Source organism: Heterodontus francisci, chromosome 27 (assembly GCF_036365525.1).
Source record: "Heterodontus francisci isolate sHetFra1 chromosome 27, sHetFra1.hap1, whole genome shotgun sequence".
Classification (NCBI taxonomy): Eukaryota; Metazoa; Chordata; class Chondrichthyes; order Heterodontiformes; family Heterodontidae; genus Heterodontus; species Heterodontus francisci.
Window position 1 is genome coordinate 12,099,144 of NC_090397.1, and position 18,659 is coordinate 12,117,802.

The 18,659-nt window shown below is 43.6% G+C and overlaps 1 protein-coding gene across 6 annotated transcripts in view; it reads left to right on the forward strand.

Moving 5' to 3' along the window:
• The window catches only part of eea1 (early endosome antigen 1), a 122,330-nt gene that overhangs the window by 69,086 nt on the left and 34,585 nt on the right, over positions 1-18,659 (forward strand). For all 6 annotated transcript variants that reach the window (XM_068058820.1, XM_068058821.1, XM_068058823.1 and 3 more), the window contains 5 exons: positions 5,542-5,655; positions 7,465-7,620; positions 9,317-9,456; positions 10,695-11,013; positions 12,879-12,980. In XM_068058820.1, the coding sequence (XP_067914921.1) occupies positions 5,542-5,655; positions 7,465-7,620; positions 9,317-9,456; positions 10,695-11,013; positions 12,879-12,980 (831 nt within the window). The remainder of the gene's footprint in view (positions 1-5,541; positions 5,656-7,464; positions 7,621-9,316; positions 9,457-10,694; positions 11,014-12,878; positions 12,981-18,659) is intronic.

Sequence of the window (18,659 nt, forward strand, 5' to 3'; positions counted from 1 at the left end):
TGATTCCGTCTTCACTATAGAGGATACAAAAAAAATACCTGTAATAGCTGTAAATCAGGAGGTGGAAGGACGAGAGGAACTTGGTGAAATTACAATCACCAGGGAAGTGGTTCCGATCAAACTGATGGAGCTGCGGGCTGACAAGTCCCCGGGTCCAGATGGGCTTCATTCTAGGGTCTTAAAAGAGGTGGCTAATAAGGTAGTAGATGTTTTGGTGTTAATTTTTCAAAATTTGCTTGATTCTGGAAAGGTTCCATCAAACTGGAAAATAGCAAATATAACCCCTCTATTCAAGAAGGGGGTGGGGAGGAGGAAAACTGTTAACTATAGGCCAGTTAGCTTGACGTCTGTTGTGGAGAAGGTGTTAGAATCAATCATTAAGGAGGCTAGAGCTGGGCACTTAGAAAAACTCACGGTAATCGGGAATAGTCAGCATGGTTTTGTGAAAGGGAGATCATGTTTAACCAATTTATTGGAGTCCTTTTGAAGGAGTAACATCTGCTCTGCATTAAAGGGAGCCCATTGACGTACTGTACCTGGATTTCCAGAAAGAATTTGACAAGGTGCCACATAAAAGGTGATAGCAGAAAGTAGGATCTCATGGTGTAGTGGGTAACATTAGCATGGATAGCAGATTGGCTGGCTGGCAGAAAACATAGTATACATAAATGGGTCCTTTTCTGATTGGCAGGATGTGACGAGTGGAGTCCCACAGGGGTCTGTGTTGAGGCCTCAACGTTTTACAATTTATATCAATGACGTAGATGAGGGGAGCGATGGCATGGTAGCTAAATTTGCAGATGACACAAAGATGGGTGGAAAGAATGTTGTGAAGAGGACATGAGGTTGCAGACCGATTATAGATTGGTTGAGTGGGCAAAAATCTGGCAGATGGAGTATCATGTGGGAAAATGTGAAGTTCTTCATTTTGGCAGGAAGAATAAAAAAACCAAGTATTACTTAAATGGAGAATGACTGCAGAATTCCGAGGTACGGAGGGATCTAGGTGTTCTAGTGCAGGAATCACAAAAGGTTAGTATACAGGTACAGCAAGTAATGAAGAAGGCTAATGGAATTATTGTGAGAAGAATTGAAAATAAAAGTAAGCTTGCTATGCTTCAGTTATACAAGGCATTGGTGAGACCACATCTCGAATACTATTTGCAGGTTTCGTCTCTTTATTTAAGGAAGGATGTGAATGCGTTGGAGGCGGTTCAGAGGAGGTTTACTAGATTGATGCCTGGAATGAGCAGGTTGTCTTATGAGGAAAGGTTGGACAGACTGGGCTTCTTTTCGCTGGAGTTTAGAAGAGTGAAGGGAAACTTGATTGAAGTATGCAAGATCCTGAATGGTCTTGACTAGGTGGATGTGGAAAGGATGTTTCCTCTTGTGGGGGAGTCCAGAACTAGGGGGCACTGTTTTGAGGGTTGTGGGACTTTGGTACTCTCTGCCTCAGAAGTTGGTGGTGAACAATTTTAAAGTAGGGGTAGATAGATTCATGTTAGGCAAGGGAATCAAAGATTATCAGGGGGAGCTGGGAGTGTGGATTTCGAGACATAAACAGATCAGCCATGATCTTATTGAATGCCAGAACAGACTCGAGGGGCTGAATGGCCTACTTCTCCTAATTTGTATACCTTTTAGTCAAATCACCCAAACAACCTTAGCCAGCTTTTCCTCATACCTATACAGTTGGCTTCAAGCTTAAGATTCTTGTTTTGGTTTTGAGTATGTCATTCTCAAACTTAATAGGTTCAATTGTATTATGATCACTTTTTCCCAGAGGATCTTTTACTATGAGTTTACTAATTAACCCTGCCTCATTACACAGTACTCAATCTAAGATAGGTTTACCATGAGTTGGTTCCACTTAAGACTGATTCCCATTGACTTCAATTTTGTTCGGACTGCTCAATGCCACACTCGGTCAAATGCTGTCTTGATGTCAAAGGCAGTCATTCTCACCTCACCTCTGGAGTTCAGCTCTTTTTTTTGTCCACGTTTGGACCAAGGCTGTAATGAGGTCTGGAGTTGAGCGGTCCTGGCAGAACCCATACTGAGCATTGGTGAGCAGGTTATTGCTTGATAGCATGGTCAATGACACCTTCTACCACATTACTGTTGATTGAGAGTAAATTGATGGGGTGATAATTGGCCAATTGGATTTGTGCTGCTTTCCGTAGACAAAAATTTTTGACACTCTGGATAAGTTCCATCTACTGCATTACCCTTGTCTACTCTTTTACCTCTTCATAGATTTCAATGAGGTTGTTCAAGCAAGATGTTCCCTTTTGAAATCAATGCTGACTATTCATTATTAATTTTTGATTTCTAGATGTTCCGTTTTCTCTTTTAGTAGGAATTCCATGACTTTTCTTACAACTAATATTAAGCTGACTGGTCTATAGTTCCCTGGACGTGGCTATCTCCCTTCTTAAATATAGGTACAAGGTTAGCTAACCGCCAGTCTTCTGGCACTGCTTCTTTTTCTAATGCAGTATTAAGTATATGTAATACTGCCTCTCCTATCTAATCTCTCAATCCTTTTAAAATGAATAGATACGGTCCAACCAGACCAGGAATTTCATCCTCTTCTGAATTTGAATAGTTTATTTAATATTTCACTTTCCATTTTGTATGCCACTGTGCCACCACCTCTGGTGGGTCAGTCCTCCCGGTGAGACAGGACATACCCAGCGCTGGTGATGGGGGTGTCTGGAACATTGTAAGGTATGATTCTGTGATTGACTATGTCAGGCTGTTGCATGACTTGTCTGTGGGACAGCTCTCCCAATTTTGGCACAAGCCCCCAGATGTTTGTAAGGAGAACGTTGCAGGGTCGACAGGGCTGGGTGTGTTGTCGTCATTTCCAGTGCCTAGGTTGATGCCGGGTGGTCTGTCCAGCTTCATTCCTTTTAGACTTCTCTAGCGGTTTGGTACAACTGTGTGTGGCTCGCTAGGCCATTTCAGAGGGCATTTAGAGTCAACCACATTGCTGAGGGTTTGGAATCACATGTAGCAGCACTTACTGAGCAATAACTTACTCACTGATCCTCAGTTTGGGTTCTGCCAGGGCCACTCAGCTCCTGACCTCATTACAGCCTTGGTCTAAACATGTGCAAAAGAGCAGAACTCCAAGATGTAAGATGCGAGTGACTTCCCTTGACATCAAGTCAGCATTTGACCAAGTATGGCATCAAGGAGCCCTAGCAAAACTGTAATCAGTGAGAATCGGAGGAGGAAAATCTCGACTGGTTGGAATCCTACCTAGCACAAATGAAGATGGTTGTTGGAGGTCAATTATCTCAGTCCCAGGACATCACTGCAGGATTTCCACAGGGTAGTGTTCTGGGCCCAACCATCTTCAGCTGCTTCATCAATGACTTCCCTTCCATCGTCAGGTCAGAAGTAGGGATGTTCACTGATGACTGCACAATGTTCAGCACCATTTGCGACGACTCAGATACTGAAGCAGTCCATGTCAATATGCAACAAGACCTGGACAATATTCAGGCTTGGGCTGATAAGTGGCAAGTTAATTTGCGTCACACAAGTTCGAGGCAACGACCATCTCAAACAAGAGAGAATCCAACCATCTTCCTTGACATTCAATGGCATTACCCAATGGAATCCCCCACTATCAATATCCTGGGGGTTACATTGACCAGAACCTGAACTGGACCAGCCGTATAAATACAAGAGCAGATCAGAGGCTAGGAATTCTGCGGCGAGTAACTCACCTCCTGACTCCCCAATGCCCGTCCACCATGAACAAGGCACAAGTCAGGTGTGTGCTGTAATACTCTCCACTTGCCTGGATGAGTGCAGCTCCAGCAACACTCAAGAAGCTCGACACCATCCAGGACAAAGCAGCCTGCTTGATTAGCACCCCATCCACCATCTTCATTCACTTCCTCCACCACCAACACACAGTGGTAGCAATGTGTATCATCTACAAAATGCACGGCAGCAACTCACCAAGGCTTCTTCGACAGCACCTTCCAAACCCACGACCTCCACCACCTAGAAGGACAAGAGCAGCAGATGCATGTGAACGCCACCACCTGCAAGTTCCCCTCCAAGCCACACACCATCCTGCTATATTGCTTTCCTTCACTGTTGCTGGGCCAAAATCTTGGAACTCCCTTCCTGAACAGCACTGTGGGTATACTTAGACCATACGCTCTGCAGCAGTTCAAGAAGGTGGCTCACCACCACCTTCTCAAGGGCGATTAGGGATGGGCAATAAATGCTGGCTTAGCCAGCAATGCCCATATCCTGTGACAAAGGGATATGGGGGTAGTGTAGGCATTGAAGTGGATGATCAGACATGATTGTATTGAATGGCAGAGCCTGATGGGCTGAATGGCCTACTGCTCCTATGTTCCTCTGTAAAAGAATTAAAATAAATTTTCTATGTGATTATATCATTTCTAATCTCCGCTTCCTATGTGTTGTTCACTTGATCCATCTCCCTGGTAAATACTGAAGCAAAGTAATTATTTACTTTCCCTGCCACTTTCACTGTTGCTGTGTGTGATTTTATCCTGTTCATCCCTTGGTGGTCCTATTCCCATGCTGAATTTTTTATTTATTGCCTGTAGAATGTTTTTTTATTTTGTTTGTTGTTCCTTGATAATTTCATGGATCATCATTGTCTTCCTAATTTTTTGACTTCCCTAATCTCCCTATTCTCCATTGTCATGCTCTCTCCTGTCTATGTACTTAATGTCTGCCTCTTTCTTTACCCTCAATTTTCCCTTATGTCTTTATTCATTTATGGTGTCTCATTAGCATTTAAGTTTGTTACTGTATTTTCGTGGAATATATTTTTCCTGGACTCTGTTGGACACCATGTTAAATGTTTGCTATTTCAGTTCCATATTATTGTTTGTCAATTTTATTGTCCATTTTATTTTCCCCCAAGTTCTATTCTCAGCCCCTCAAAATCATCTGTTGTTTTGTGCAGTTTTAATTGTACATAATTGACCGTGCTGGATGGATTTCTTTGGGGTCTTGAGTGTTGGATATTTTTGAAATGTTTTGTCAGATACACTTTGTCTACATCAAGTGATGCGTAGTAGCAAACATCTAATATCAATTGCTGGAAAAACTGGATTTTATACATGGGGACATGTTAAATTTGCTAGTGATATTTTCCTCTTTTTGAACTTGACAACTGTTGTTTATTTAGTATGGAGAAAATAAATGTATCCCTCCTATTTGAGCCAGGTGAGTTTGAAGTGAAATCAGAAAGCACTTCATCACACAAAGGGTAGTGGAAATTTGGATCTCTGTCCATCAAAGGCTGTGGATGCTGAAATTTTCAAGTCTGAAATCGATAGATTTTTGTTGGGCAAGGGTATGACGGGATGTGGGGAAAAAAGGCGGCTAAATGGAATTGAGGTGTAGATCAGCGATGGTCTAGTTTAATGGCCGAGTGGCCTCCTCTGGTTTGTTTGTTCCATTTTGCAGAGTTAAATGAGCCATTCCAATCACTTATAGTTGTCTTTGTAATTCATGTTTTCTTAAATATTTCAGGTGAAGGGGAAAACTGAGCTGCTGCTGTCTGCGGAAGCGTCCAAAACTGCACAACGAGCTGACCTGGAAAATCATTTAGAAACCGCCAAGCACGCACTGCAGGATAAAGAGCAGGTAACAGACTTTGGTGCTTCAGTCCATGTTTTAAAGTCGTGCATTCTGTCTTTTATCTTTCCATGATAAATTCCTTTACAATGGAAACTGCCTATGTAAACATTGCAGTTCTACCCTCCTATTGGTGGTGGCACTGCAGCACCTGCAACAGCAGGAAGGTCTAATTATCTCGGTAACAAGTTGACAGTCAAAATTTTTTATCTGAAATTCCTACGTCCACATTTATAATGGAAACATATTGACGGGAGGTTTGTGCCGATTTTAAGCTGAATACATTACAGGTGATTAAAATGTATTCTTTTATCTTGCCTTCTTGCCTCTGAGCTAAAATTATGTGATGCCAGTACTGGCAGCATTTGCTTAAGACTGCAGAGCAACAGCTACCATTTGCATTAGTGCAACAAAATCAACCAAAGCAAGCTGGCAATTAGTTACACAGCCCACTGCAAATTAATATGTAAATTTAGGGAAAGCTCTTTCAATTGTTTCATGTAACATTTGATTGTGTGGGGAGTGGGGTTTCAAAATAACAGGCAGAAAATCTATTTTGTGATGGGGGTGGAGGGAAAAGTGGGGCCAGAATGTAGGCTACTTTAAAGTAGATCCTACTTTAAAGATAACCCATCAAAATGTTTTTTTCATGCAAATGCTGTAAAAAGAAAAGTAGCCAACATGTATGGCGAACTGATTTTTAGACATTATTATTCATTCACGGGATATGGAAGTTGCTGGCGGTTTATTTCCCATCTCTGCTTACCCTTTTATAAGCTGAGTGGCTTTCGAGGCAGTTAAGAGTCAGACCTGTTGGTATGTGACTATCATTGCATATCGTCCAGACCAGGTAAGGATGGCAGATTTCCTTCCATAAAGGACCTGAATGAACCAGTTGGATTTTTACGACAATCCGACAACTTCTTGGTTACTTTTACTGAGACCAGCTTTTTCCAGATTTCATTTTGAACTGAACTCAAATTCTCAAACTGCAACAGTGGAATTTGAACGCTCATTCTCTAGATTACATGTCCACCTGAGCTTAGTTTCAGTGCCGGTATCCTCTCCATCAGGACTGCAGATGACTTCTTCCATAAGATTTCCTGAATCTGTCCCTGCCTCAACCTATTTGCTGATGACACTGTCATCTATGCCTTAATAGTACCTTCAGACTCGACTATTCCAGTGCTCTCCTGGCCGAACCCACCCCCCGCCCCACATTGCACCCTCCGTAAACTCAAGCTCATCCAAAACTCTGCCCATCTCCTAACTCGCACCAAGTCCCAATTATCCGTCTACTCCGTGCTCGCTGACATACATTTGTTCCAGTCTGACAACATCTTGATTTTAAAATTTTCGTCCTTGTTTTCAAATCCCTCCGTGGTCTCGCCTCTCCCTCTCCCTATAACCTTCTCCAGACCCACAATACTCCGAGATCACTGTGCTGCTCCAATTCTGGCCTCTTGCGCATCCCCGATTTGTATCACTCCACGATTGGCAGCCATGCCTTCAGTTGCCTGGGCCCTAACCTCTGGAATTCCCTCCCTAAACTTCTCCACCCCTCTACCTTTCTTTCCTCCTTTAAGATGCTCCTTTAAAACCTACCTCCTTGACCAAGGTTTTGGTCACTTGTTCTGATATCATCTTCTGTGCCCTGGTGTCAGATTTTGCCTAAATGCTCTTGTGAAACACCCTAGGACGTTTTACTATGTCAAAGGTGCTAAGTCTACTATGCTAAAGATGCTATTTAAATATAAATTATTGTTGTCGTCATCCAATAACAGAACCATTACTTCATGATATGTTGTATTTCTCCAGGAGCTAACCAAGACCCAGGGCCAACTGGATCAGGCTACAGCAAAACTTAATGAGAAGACTGAGAATTGCACTCAACTGGACACCAGCCTTAAAGAATACAAGGAGAAGCAATTGATCTCTGAGCAGAAAATAGAACAACTGGAAGCACAGATTAAGGTCTATAGTAAATATACAGAAACAAACTCCATTCTAAAATGTTTAGATTAAATTTACTCTGAAGAACAGGAATCGAAATGAATGATTACCAGTTTATAGTGTGTGTACTTCCCAGAGTGTTCTATATAGCGCAAGCTTGAGAGCCAAGAAATGAGCTCTATTTTTATTTTCAGAAGTATTTATTTATCTATTTATATCGCTAAAGTTTATTAATGGTAGGTGGTCTTTTGTGAGATGAACAATAATTCCAACCATCCCCGTGTCTCTCAAATGAATAAAAAGTCAACATCAAAGGCAATCTGTCGAACAGTTGGTACATTATAAATCTTTTCTCAGCTGAGCTGATCTAGAGGTCACTCGAAGTTAACTAGGATCTAAATGTATACGTCATTGGATCATCTCTTTCTTATCACAGTTGGAATGGCAGTGAAATCAGGTTCTTCAGTTTTCTTTTCTACCCCTGCCCTTCCCAATTCGAATAAAATAACCAGGTTTCTGAAGAGAGGGGCTAATTTAACATGTGTATGAAAGGCAGAGACCCCATTCCCTGCACAACACAGTAAGGAATCATTGAGATGAGATTTATTAGAGAGGTTTCAATCATCATTCCAAGTGTCTGTGGTGATGGGGATGTGATTGGAATATGGCTTCACAAATAGTTTTCTTTAAATCAACCTGAACCAGGATTGCTGCAGTCAGTTTTCAAATAAAATATTCTTTGCCTAACTCATCTTTGTCGTAATTAACCCAAGCTATTGATCAGAAACCTAATTTGACCAGCCCCATAAATACTGTGGCTACAAGAACAGGTCAGAGGTTAGGTATTCTGTGGCGAGTGTCTCACCTCCTGACTCTCCAATGCCTGCCCACCATCTACAAGGCACAAGTTAGGAGTGTGATGGAATACTCTCCACTTGTGTGGATGAGTGCAGCTCCAACACTCTTAAGTTCAACACCATCCAAAACAAAACAGTCCGCTTGATCACTCCATCCGCCACCTTAAATACTCACTCTACCACCAACGCACCGTAGCCGCAGCGTGTACCATGTACAAGGGTCACTGCAGAAATTCGCCAAGCCTCCTTTGACAGTACCTTCCAAACCCGCATCCTCTACCCTCAGAAGGTCAAGAGCAGCAGATGCATTAGAATGCTGCCACCTGCAAGTTCGCCTCCCACGTTAGACACAGCATTCTGACTTTGAAATATATTGCCGTTCCTTCACTGTTGCTGGGTCAAAATCCAAGAAAACTCTCCCTAATAGCACTGTAAGTGCATCTACACATGGACTGCAGCGGTTCAAGAAGGCAGCTTACCACCACCTTCTCGAGGTCAATTAGGGATGGGTAATAAATGCTAGGATGTCCACATCCTGGGAATGAATTAATAAAAACGTTGAACAGCTTGGAGAGAGAAACTGTTGTGTAATTGGTTGCTAGCACCCCTGTTACCCAGTAGAGGTACTGCAGCAGATGCCTGCATTAAAGCCAAAGGAAACAAAAAGTCAAAATGTAGTTTACGATAAATTAAGATATTTTGATCATTTTTGTAAGTTTAAACCAAAAGCAAGTTAAAATTGCAGTTAACTAGCTCTCTAAATAAAAGCAGTTAATAACCTTTATTTGTGCAATGAGAGGTTTTACATGGAGTCTGCTGAAAGAGCTATCACTGTGCAATAACGAGGTTTCTTCTTTTAGAAGCTGGAATCTGACATTGCCAAGGCCGAGAGGAGTGAGAAACAGGCCCGAGATGAACAAAACCAGCTCCAAAAACAGCACTCCGCTCAAGAGAGCCAAATCAAAGAACTGGAACAACAGCTCAAGGCGGAGAAGGAAATGTAAGGAGTGAAATTTCTGTCTGCTTTGGAGGTGTTGGGTTCACACAGCACAGAAGGAGGCCATTTGACCCATTCTGTTTGTGCCTTTTCTTTAAAAGATCTATCCATTTGCACCACTCCCCTGCTGTTTCCCATTGTTCTGCAAATTTCTACTTTTCAAGTATCTATCGAATTCCCTTTTTGAAGCTCTTACTGAATCTGCTTCCACTACCCTTTCAGGCAGTGCATTCCAGATCACAACAACGTACGATATCAAAATTTCCCCGAATGTTTTTGGTAATTATTTTAAATCTGCATCCTCTGATTACCAACCCTCCTGCCATTGCAAGCAGTTTCTCATCATCATCCCATGATTTAAAACAGCTCCATTAAATTGCCCCTTAACTTTTATGCTTTTAAGGTGAACAATCCAATTGGGCGCAATACTCTAGTTAAGGTTCAACTTGTGTTCTGTAAAGCTTTATCATGGCTTTTTGCTTTTGTACTCTATACCTCCATTAATAAAGTCAAGGATCCAAATACTTTCTAAACTGCTTTATCAACCTGTTCTGCCACCTTCAAAGATTTGTGTATGGGCTTCCCCCAGCCTCCCTGTTGCTGCACTCGCTTTATAATGGTACAGTTTAGTTTATAATTCCTCTCCTTATTCTTCCTTCCAAATTGCATCACTTCATGCTTCATCAATCTGATAAATTGCATCTGCCGTGTGTCTGCCCATTTCATCAGTCAATGTCCTCCTGAAGTCTGTTACTATCCTCGTTCACTACAGTTCTGAGTTTTGTGTCATCTGCAGACTTTGAAAGTATGCCCTGTGTACCCAAGCTTAGGTCATTAATACAATTAATAAAAAGAACAGCGGTCCCAACACCAACTCCTGGGGAACACCATTGTATACTTCTCTCCAATCTGGAAAACAACTGTGCACCACTTCTCTCTGCTTTCTGTTTCTCAGTCAATTTCCTATCCACACTGCCACTGTCCCTTTAATCCCATGGCTTTCACGAAATTGCATTCCATGGGTTGTGCATAATTTGTTTTAAGCGGGCTGAGCTTTCAAAGGTCACAGCAAGGGAGAAGCAAAGTTTGGTGCTTTGCAGAATGTGCAAAGAACTAACATTTTCAGTTTATTTACTGCAGTGATGTGTGGAATCTGAAATGCGAATGTTATTACAGATGTGAAATGGATTCACATTTGTTAAAGTAAACTGATTTTGTGACCAACATTTTCTTATTTTCAGTGTTTCTGGTGTAAAGCAGGAATTGCAGGAAAAATGTGAAATTCTGGACAGGACTAGGAAACAGACGCTGGAACATGAGAGAGAGCGAGCTCAGCTGGACCAGGGGCTCAAGCAGCTGAATGAGGACATTAAGAATAAGGCGGAGAGCGAGAGCAGACTGAAAGGAGAGCTTACGGCACTTAAACTGGAGGAAGAGGCTTCCTCCAAGGAGCTGATGGAAACCAAGCACAGGCTCGCCAAGGCTTCAAAAGCCCTCACAGAAACGCGAGCAGAACTGGAGAAAGATCGGCATTTGACGAAAGCTGCCTTTGATGAGAAGGTCAGTGTGTACCAACTGTTGGGTAAACGTACATAGATTTGATATTTTTAAAAGTTGCATTCTTGGGATGTGGGCGTCGCTAGCAAGGCCAGCATTTCTTGCCCATCCCTAGTTGCCCTTCAGAAGGTGGCGGAGGGCCGCCTTGTAGCAACCTGATAGGCCAAGTTCAGGGGCAGTTAGGAGTCCAGCACTTCCATGTTGTGGGACTGGTGTTGCGTAGAAGCCAAACTGGGGTTTCCTTCCCCAAAAGACAGTGAGGTTCTTATAACAATCTAACCGCCTCGGATACATTTCCTGATAACAGTCTTTTATTTTCAGATTTTTTCGAAGAAAATTCAGTTTCTCCAAACATAGTGGGATTTGAACACGTATTCTCTGAATTATCAGTCCATGCCTCTGGATTACAAATCCAGTAGCATAACCAGTGCACTATCGTATCACAACATATGGATCCTATAAAATTCCAGAGTTTTAATTTTCTACTTTATTACATCTATCCTCTGTGCTATGCCTCCGGGACAGGTCCCAACACAAGTGCTGAACGTGAGATTCCTGAGCCTGTTATCAGTGAGGAGTAGCTAAGATGGTTTCTTGTTTCCTTCCTTATGACTTTAATCTTTGGAGGATCTTCCCTGAGAGTGGGCTGCAACCAAGGCTAAAGAGTCCAACCTTCCCTTTTAATTACAGAAATAGTCTTTGTATGTGACTGGGGAAGGGAGAGGAGAAACATGGGGGAAGCTGGACTGCTTATAGTTAGCGGTGCGTTTGAGTCAGGTCCACTCTTAAAATCAATTAAAAACAAGAAAATCTTGATGCTGTTAACAAGGACTGAAAGTTGTTTAGTAAATATCCAGACCGATTTTAAACTAAAAAGAACCTGCATTTATCAAGTGCCTTTCGTGACCTCAATGTCCCAAAATACTTAACAGCCAATAAAGTTCTGTTGAGGTGTAGTCACTGTTGTAATGTAAGAAACACCACAGTCAATTTAGGAACAGCAAGCTCCCACGAGCAGTAATGTGAAAGTGACTGGATCATTTGTTCTATAGTTATTTTGATTGAGGCATAAATATTGGCACAAGACACTGGGAAGAATTTTCAAACAATCAACATACCTATGTATAAATCCAGATTTTTAAAAAGACTACATGGCTAGATTATTCAATCATGGTTAAATAGTATCAAAAACCCATTTGTGATATATTTGTTTTCATTATCATAGCTAAGCATTAGGACAAGAAAGTTTCACCCTGTCTGCTTTCTGCCACACCTCAGATTGCATAACTTAATCCAGAAACTTGAACACCTAATCCAGGGTGACGCTCCAGTGCAGTACTGAGGGAGTGCGGCACTGTCTCGGAGCTGCCATCTTTCGGATGTGACGTTAACCGGAGGCCACGTCTGCATTCAAGATTCCATGGCAAAGAAGAGCAGGGTCATTCTCCCTTGTGTGCTGATCAATAGTCATCCCTCAACCAGCATCACTAAAGGGCATTATCTGGCCGTTTGCCTGCTGCATTTCCTACATAACAACAGTGACTACACTTCAAAAGTATGTTATTGGCCGTAAAGTACTTTGGGATGTCATGCAGGATGCTATATAAATGCAGGTCTTTCATTTTTGTTTTCCTTGCTTTGCTTTTAACCAGCAGCAAGCACTAGGCCAACGCTGTCGGTATTTCAATCCAATGTAGCTTTGCTAACCACGTTAATAACTCAAATGCTACAAGCCTGCCTGAATCTGCACAAGTATAAACATTTTAAAGGGAGCAGACCCTTGCCCACCTGTGTTGGTGCTGCAGGGGATTGGGTGGTGTGGTTTCACTCCTTCAGAAATAACTGATTCCCAGTTCCTGTTTGTTTAGGAAAAATCGCACGAGCAAGTCAAACAAGAGTTGCAGAAAAAGTATGAGAGTGCAACCAATGAAGTGAACGAGCTGAAGAGTTTGGTGCAAAGGAAAGAGGAGGTGAGCGAGACTGGGTGGCCCTCACCTTGAGGGCGAGACGGGGTGGCCGTCGTCTTGAGGGCATCTGACCTGCAGGATTTTCTTGTATTCACCTGTGCCCGTTGAGCAAGGATGCAAATAATTCAGTGACTCTGTAGATCTTCGTCCAATTGACAAGTGACTTCACTTGACAGAGAGTGGGCCCATGGTGCCAGGATGTAACAGGCCATACTGTCAACTGCAGATGCTGGAAATCTGAAATAAAAACAGAAATTGCTGGAAATGATCAGGTCAGACAGCATCTGTAGAGAGAGAAGCAGAGTTAATGTTTCAGGTCAATGGCCTTTCATCGGAACTGGAAGAAATTAGTTCTGATCTTTTAGCAATTTGTTTTTAAACATCAGTGATGCAATTGTACTTTGAATATGTTGAAATGCTGCACTGTAAATCTCACTAACATAGCACCTTCTGTAGTTGTTGTAGATGTTCCTTGCTGGTACTTTAAAAAAAAAAAATCATCTCATTTTGGTTCTTGAGTCCTTTTGAGCTGTTGCCGACAGTGAAGTCTAATTGGTAACTTGGCAAGGTACAAGTAACAGGAACATCGCAGCTTGGGCGGTGTGAATGTTGAAAGTGAAGAATCCCAATTTCCCCATGCACCTTGTGTAATTCGCATTCTTGTTTTCAAATCCCTTCATGGCATTCGGGGATGAGAAACTTCTGTTACGTGGATAAATTGAGAGGCTGGAGCTGTTCTCCGAGAAAAGGTTAAGAGGAAATTTGATGGAGGTGCTCAAAATTTATGAGTGGTCTGGACAGAGTAGATAGGGAGTAACTGTTGTCATTGATGGAAGGCTTAAGAAGCAGAGAACACTGATTTAAGGTAAAAAGAACCAGAGATGATGTAAAGTAAAAAATTTTTAAGCAGCGAGTGGTTTGGATCTGGAATGTACTGCCTGAGTGTATGGTGGAGGCAGATTCAATTGTGGCTTTCAAAAAGGAATTGGATAATTATTTGAAGAGAAAAGGTTTGCAGGGCTACTAGGAAAAGGCAGGGGAGTGGGACTAGCTGATTCTCTCTTAGAGAGAGCCTAACTACTTGAGCCAAAGTTGGGAGAGCTGTCCCACAAACTAATCAAGCAACATCCTGACATGGTCATGTTCACGGAATCATACCTTAACAATGTCCCTGACACCACCACCACCATCCCTGGGTATGTCCTGTCCCACTGACAGGACAGACCCACCAGAGGTGGCAGCACAGTGGTAATAAAGTCAGGAGGTAGTTGCCCTGGGCGTCCTCAACATTGACTTTGGACCCCATAAAGTTTTGTGGCATCAGTTCAAACATGGGCAAGGAAACCTGCTGCTGATTACCACTTCCTGCTGCCTTGCCCCCGCCTCAGCTGATGAATCAGTGCTTCTCCATAGTGAACACCAATCGGAAGAAGCACTGAGGGTGGCAAGGGCACAGAATGTACTCTGGGTGGGGGACTTCAATGTCCATCACCAAGAGTGGCTTGGTAGCACCACCACTGACTGAGCTGGCAGAGTCCTAGAGGACATAGCTACAAGACTAGGTCTGTGGCAGGTGGTGAGGGAACCAACAAGAGGGAAAAACCTACTTGACCTCGTCCTTACCAATCTACCTGTCGCAAATGCATCTGTCCATGACAGTATTGGTAGGAGTGACCACCGCACAGTCCTTGTGGAGAAGAGGTCCCATCTTCACAATGAGGAGAGCAACATCGTGTTGTGTGGCACTATCGCCATGCTGAATGGGATAGATTTTGAAGAGATCTAGCAACTCAAAACTGGGCATCCATGAGGGACTGTGGGCCATCAGCAGCAGCGGAACTGTATTCAACCACAATCTTTAACCTCATGGCCCAGCATATCTCCCACTCTACCATTGCCATCAAGCCAGGGAACCAATCCTGGTTCAATGAAGAGTGCAGGAGGGCATGCCCAGGAGCAGCACCAGACATACCTAAAAATGAGGTGTCAGCCTTGTAAAGCTGCAACTCAGAGCTGCTTGCATCTCAGACAGCATAAGCAGCATGTGATAGACAGAGCTAGGCGATCCCATACCCAACAGATCAGATCTAAGCTTTGCAGTCCTGCCACATCCAGTTGTGAATGGTGGGGGGGCAATTAACCAGGTAACAGGAGGAGGAGGCTCCACAAATATCCCCACCCTCAACAATGGGGGAGCCCAGCACATCAGTGCAAAAGACAAGGCTGAAGCATTTGCAGCTATCTTCAGCCAGAAGTGCTGAGTGGATGATCTATCTCCGCCTTCTCCTGAGGTCCCCAGCATTACAGATGCCAGCCTTTAGCCAATTCAATTCACTCCACGTGATATCAAGAAATAGCTCAAGGCACTGTATACTGCAAAGGCGATGGGCCCTGACAATATTCCGGCAATAGTACTGAAGACCTGTGCTCCAGAATTAGTCGCACTCCTAGCCAAGCTGTTCCAGTACAGCTACAACACTGGCATCTACCCGACAATGTGGAAAATTGCCCGGGTGTGTCCTGTACACAAAAAGCAGGACAAATCCAACCCAACCAATTACTGCCCTATCAGCCTACTCCCGATCATCAGTAAAGTGATGGAAGGGATCGTTGACACTGCTATCAAGTGGCACTTGCTCAGCAATAACCTGCTCAGTGGCGCTCAGTTTGGGTTCCGCCAGGGCCACTCAGCTCCAGACCTCATTACAGCCTTGGTCCAAACATGGACATAAGAGCAGAACTCCAGAAGTGAGGTGAGCGTGACTGTGCTTGACATCAAGGCAGCATTTGATGGAGAATGGCATCAAGGAGCCCTAACAAAACTGGAGTCAATGGGCATCGGAGGAAAACCCTTTGCTGGCTGGAGTCATACCTAGTGCAAAGGATGGTGGTTGTGGTTGTTGGAGGTCAGTCATCTCAGTCCCAGGACATCAATGCAAGAGTTCCTTAGGATAGTGAACTAGGCCCAACCATCTTCAGCTGCTTCATCAATGACCTTCCTTCAATCATAAGCTCAGAAGTGGGGATGTTCGCTGAAGATTGCACCTCTTCTGACTGCTCAGATAATGCAGCAGCCTGTATCCAAATGCAGCAAGACCTGGACAACATCCAGACTTGGGCTGATAAGTAGCAAGTAACAGAATCTAACCATCTTCCCTTAATGTTCAAAGGCATTACCATCACTGAATCCCCCACTATCAACATCCTGGGGGTTAACATTGACCAGAAACTGAAACAAAAACAAGAAATGCTGGATTCACTCAGCAGGTCTGGCAGCATCTGTGGAAAGAGAAGCAGAGTTAACGTTTCGGGTCAGTGACCCTTCTTCGGAACTCATGCGTCGGATGAGACGTAAGATGAGATGAAACTGCGGAGTAGAACAGATTTGAGATAAGGTGAGACGGTGCTGCTGGAGAGAGAGGTCCAGTGTGTGCATATGGCGGCGCATAGCACTGAGTGTAGATCTCAGGATGCGGCGAGAGTAGCAGTCCGAGGAACGTTGTATTTCTCGGAGATACCTGTGATCCTGGGTGGTTTCAAAGCATGATGGGTGAAACTGCAGTTGGAATCCACGTGGAATCAGTCGGAGCCGGAGACAGTCACTGAGGAAGGAGATGTGGCTGTGAAAACGAGTTTTGGTAGATACCTTATCAAACACCAGGAGGGAAATAGAAAGCAATGAAGGTGAACAAGGTAAAAGAGACAAACGAAAATCCCGTCTGAGAGAACTGAAACAAAAACAAGAAATGCTGGATTCACTCAGCAGGTCTGGCGCATCTGTGGAAAGATGGTCTCAGACCAGAAACTGAACTTGACCAGCCACATAAATGCTGTGGCTACAACAGCAGGTCAGAGGCTGGGAATTCTGCAACGAGCAACTCGCCTCCTAACTCCCCAATGCCTGTCCACCATCTGCAAGGCACAAGTCAGGAGTGTGATGGAGTACTCTCCACTTGCCTGGATGGATGCAGCTCCAACAGCACTCAAGAGGCTCAATGCCATCAAGGACAAAGCAGCCCACTTGATTGGCACCCTATCCACGACTTTCAACATTCACTCCCTTCACCACTGACGCATAGTGGCAGCAGTGTGTACCGTCTACAAGATGCAATTCAGCAACGCACCAAGGCTCCTTCGACACCACTGTCCAAACCCATGGCCTCTACTATCTAGAAGGACAAGGACAGCAAATGCATGGGAACACCACCACCTGCAAGTTCCCCGCCAAGCCACACACCATCCTGACTTGGAACTATATCGCCGTTCCTTGTTGGGTCAGAATCCTGGAACTGCCTTCCTAACAGCTGTGTGAGTGTACCTATCCCACGTGGACTGCAGCGGTTCAAGAAGGCAGCTCACCACCACCTTCTCGAGGGCAATTAGGGATGGGCAATAAATGCTGGCCTTGCCAGCGACGCCCACATCTCAGGAACGAATAAAAAAATCATGTACCGTTTCATGGAGTACTCACACCGCACACTTCCTACTTGCCTGTTTTGTTTCATTTACTATTGTTACACCCACTTCAACATTTTGTTCAGCTCTTTCAGTAGTTTCTGAGCTGTCTTCTCAAAATCTGAGTTGCCCCTCCTAGCTTTATTTTGCCAAATTTGGCCTGTTGTCATTCAGCTTTTGAACCCATGTGATTAATGAGTTAGAAACACCATGGTTTCCAACAACTGCTTGTATTTATGTAGCACCTTGAATGTAGCAGAACATCCCAAGACGCTTTACAGGAACATAACCAGACACAAATTAACACTGAACCAAAGAAGAAACCTTTAAGACTAGCGACCAAAAGCTTGGTTAAAGATGTGCTAAAGTACCTGTTGCTTATCCATTCTCAGGTTTTGCTTGAATCCTCACTATAAGCTTGCAAAGTAGTCTTTCAAGGAGATGTTTGCTGAATGTCGTTTTGAAATCTGTATTCACCACGTCCTAGGGAATGTTATTGTCCATTTGGAATGTCACTTCAGAAACATTGAGGAGTTAATCAGGCAGGACCTTCCCCTCCTGTCTCCACATCGGGTTACAATAGGATATCGGATATGTGCTCCTGATGCCCAGCATTCCCTTTAAGACTCGTGGGTGCACGGCCACCTAGCAGTCGGGAATATGCCACATGGAACAAACGGGCTGCGCACAAGCAACAGTCCCTTTTAAGGTGCGTGCATGCGCAGCCGCACGGTGATCTTAAAGGGACCACGCAGTGTAAGAAACAGGCCACACACAGTGAAGGGAAATTAGAGGGAATATTGCTCATGTCTACACCGAATAATTCCTCTAGTATTGATGTAACCTAAATAAGTTGCAGTTGGCTGGGTCTGTTTGTTGATCCTTTTGGAAAACTGGCATGACATTGACCTTTTCTAATCTCTTCTCCAACATGCATCAACACTCTCACAATGACTGTCAGAGCGTCCCAAATCTCATCCCTTGTCTCTCTTAGTTCTCTAGGGATAAATACATCGACTGTTCGAGATTTATCCCTATAGAGCTCTTTTAAGCCTGTCTGAGACTTCTTATCAAAGTTGTGCATTCTATTTGGCTTATTATTTATGGAGGGTATTTTGACCTCCTGGGAATGCTATTCAGATTTTAGTTTTATATTAAGAGCTGTTGAGGGAGCAACAACTTCTTGACACAAGAGCAAACGAGCTTTCTGGAGTTCCATTCGAGATC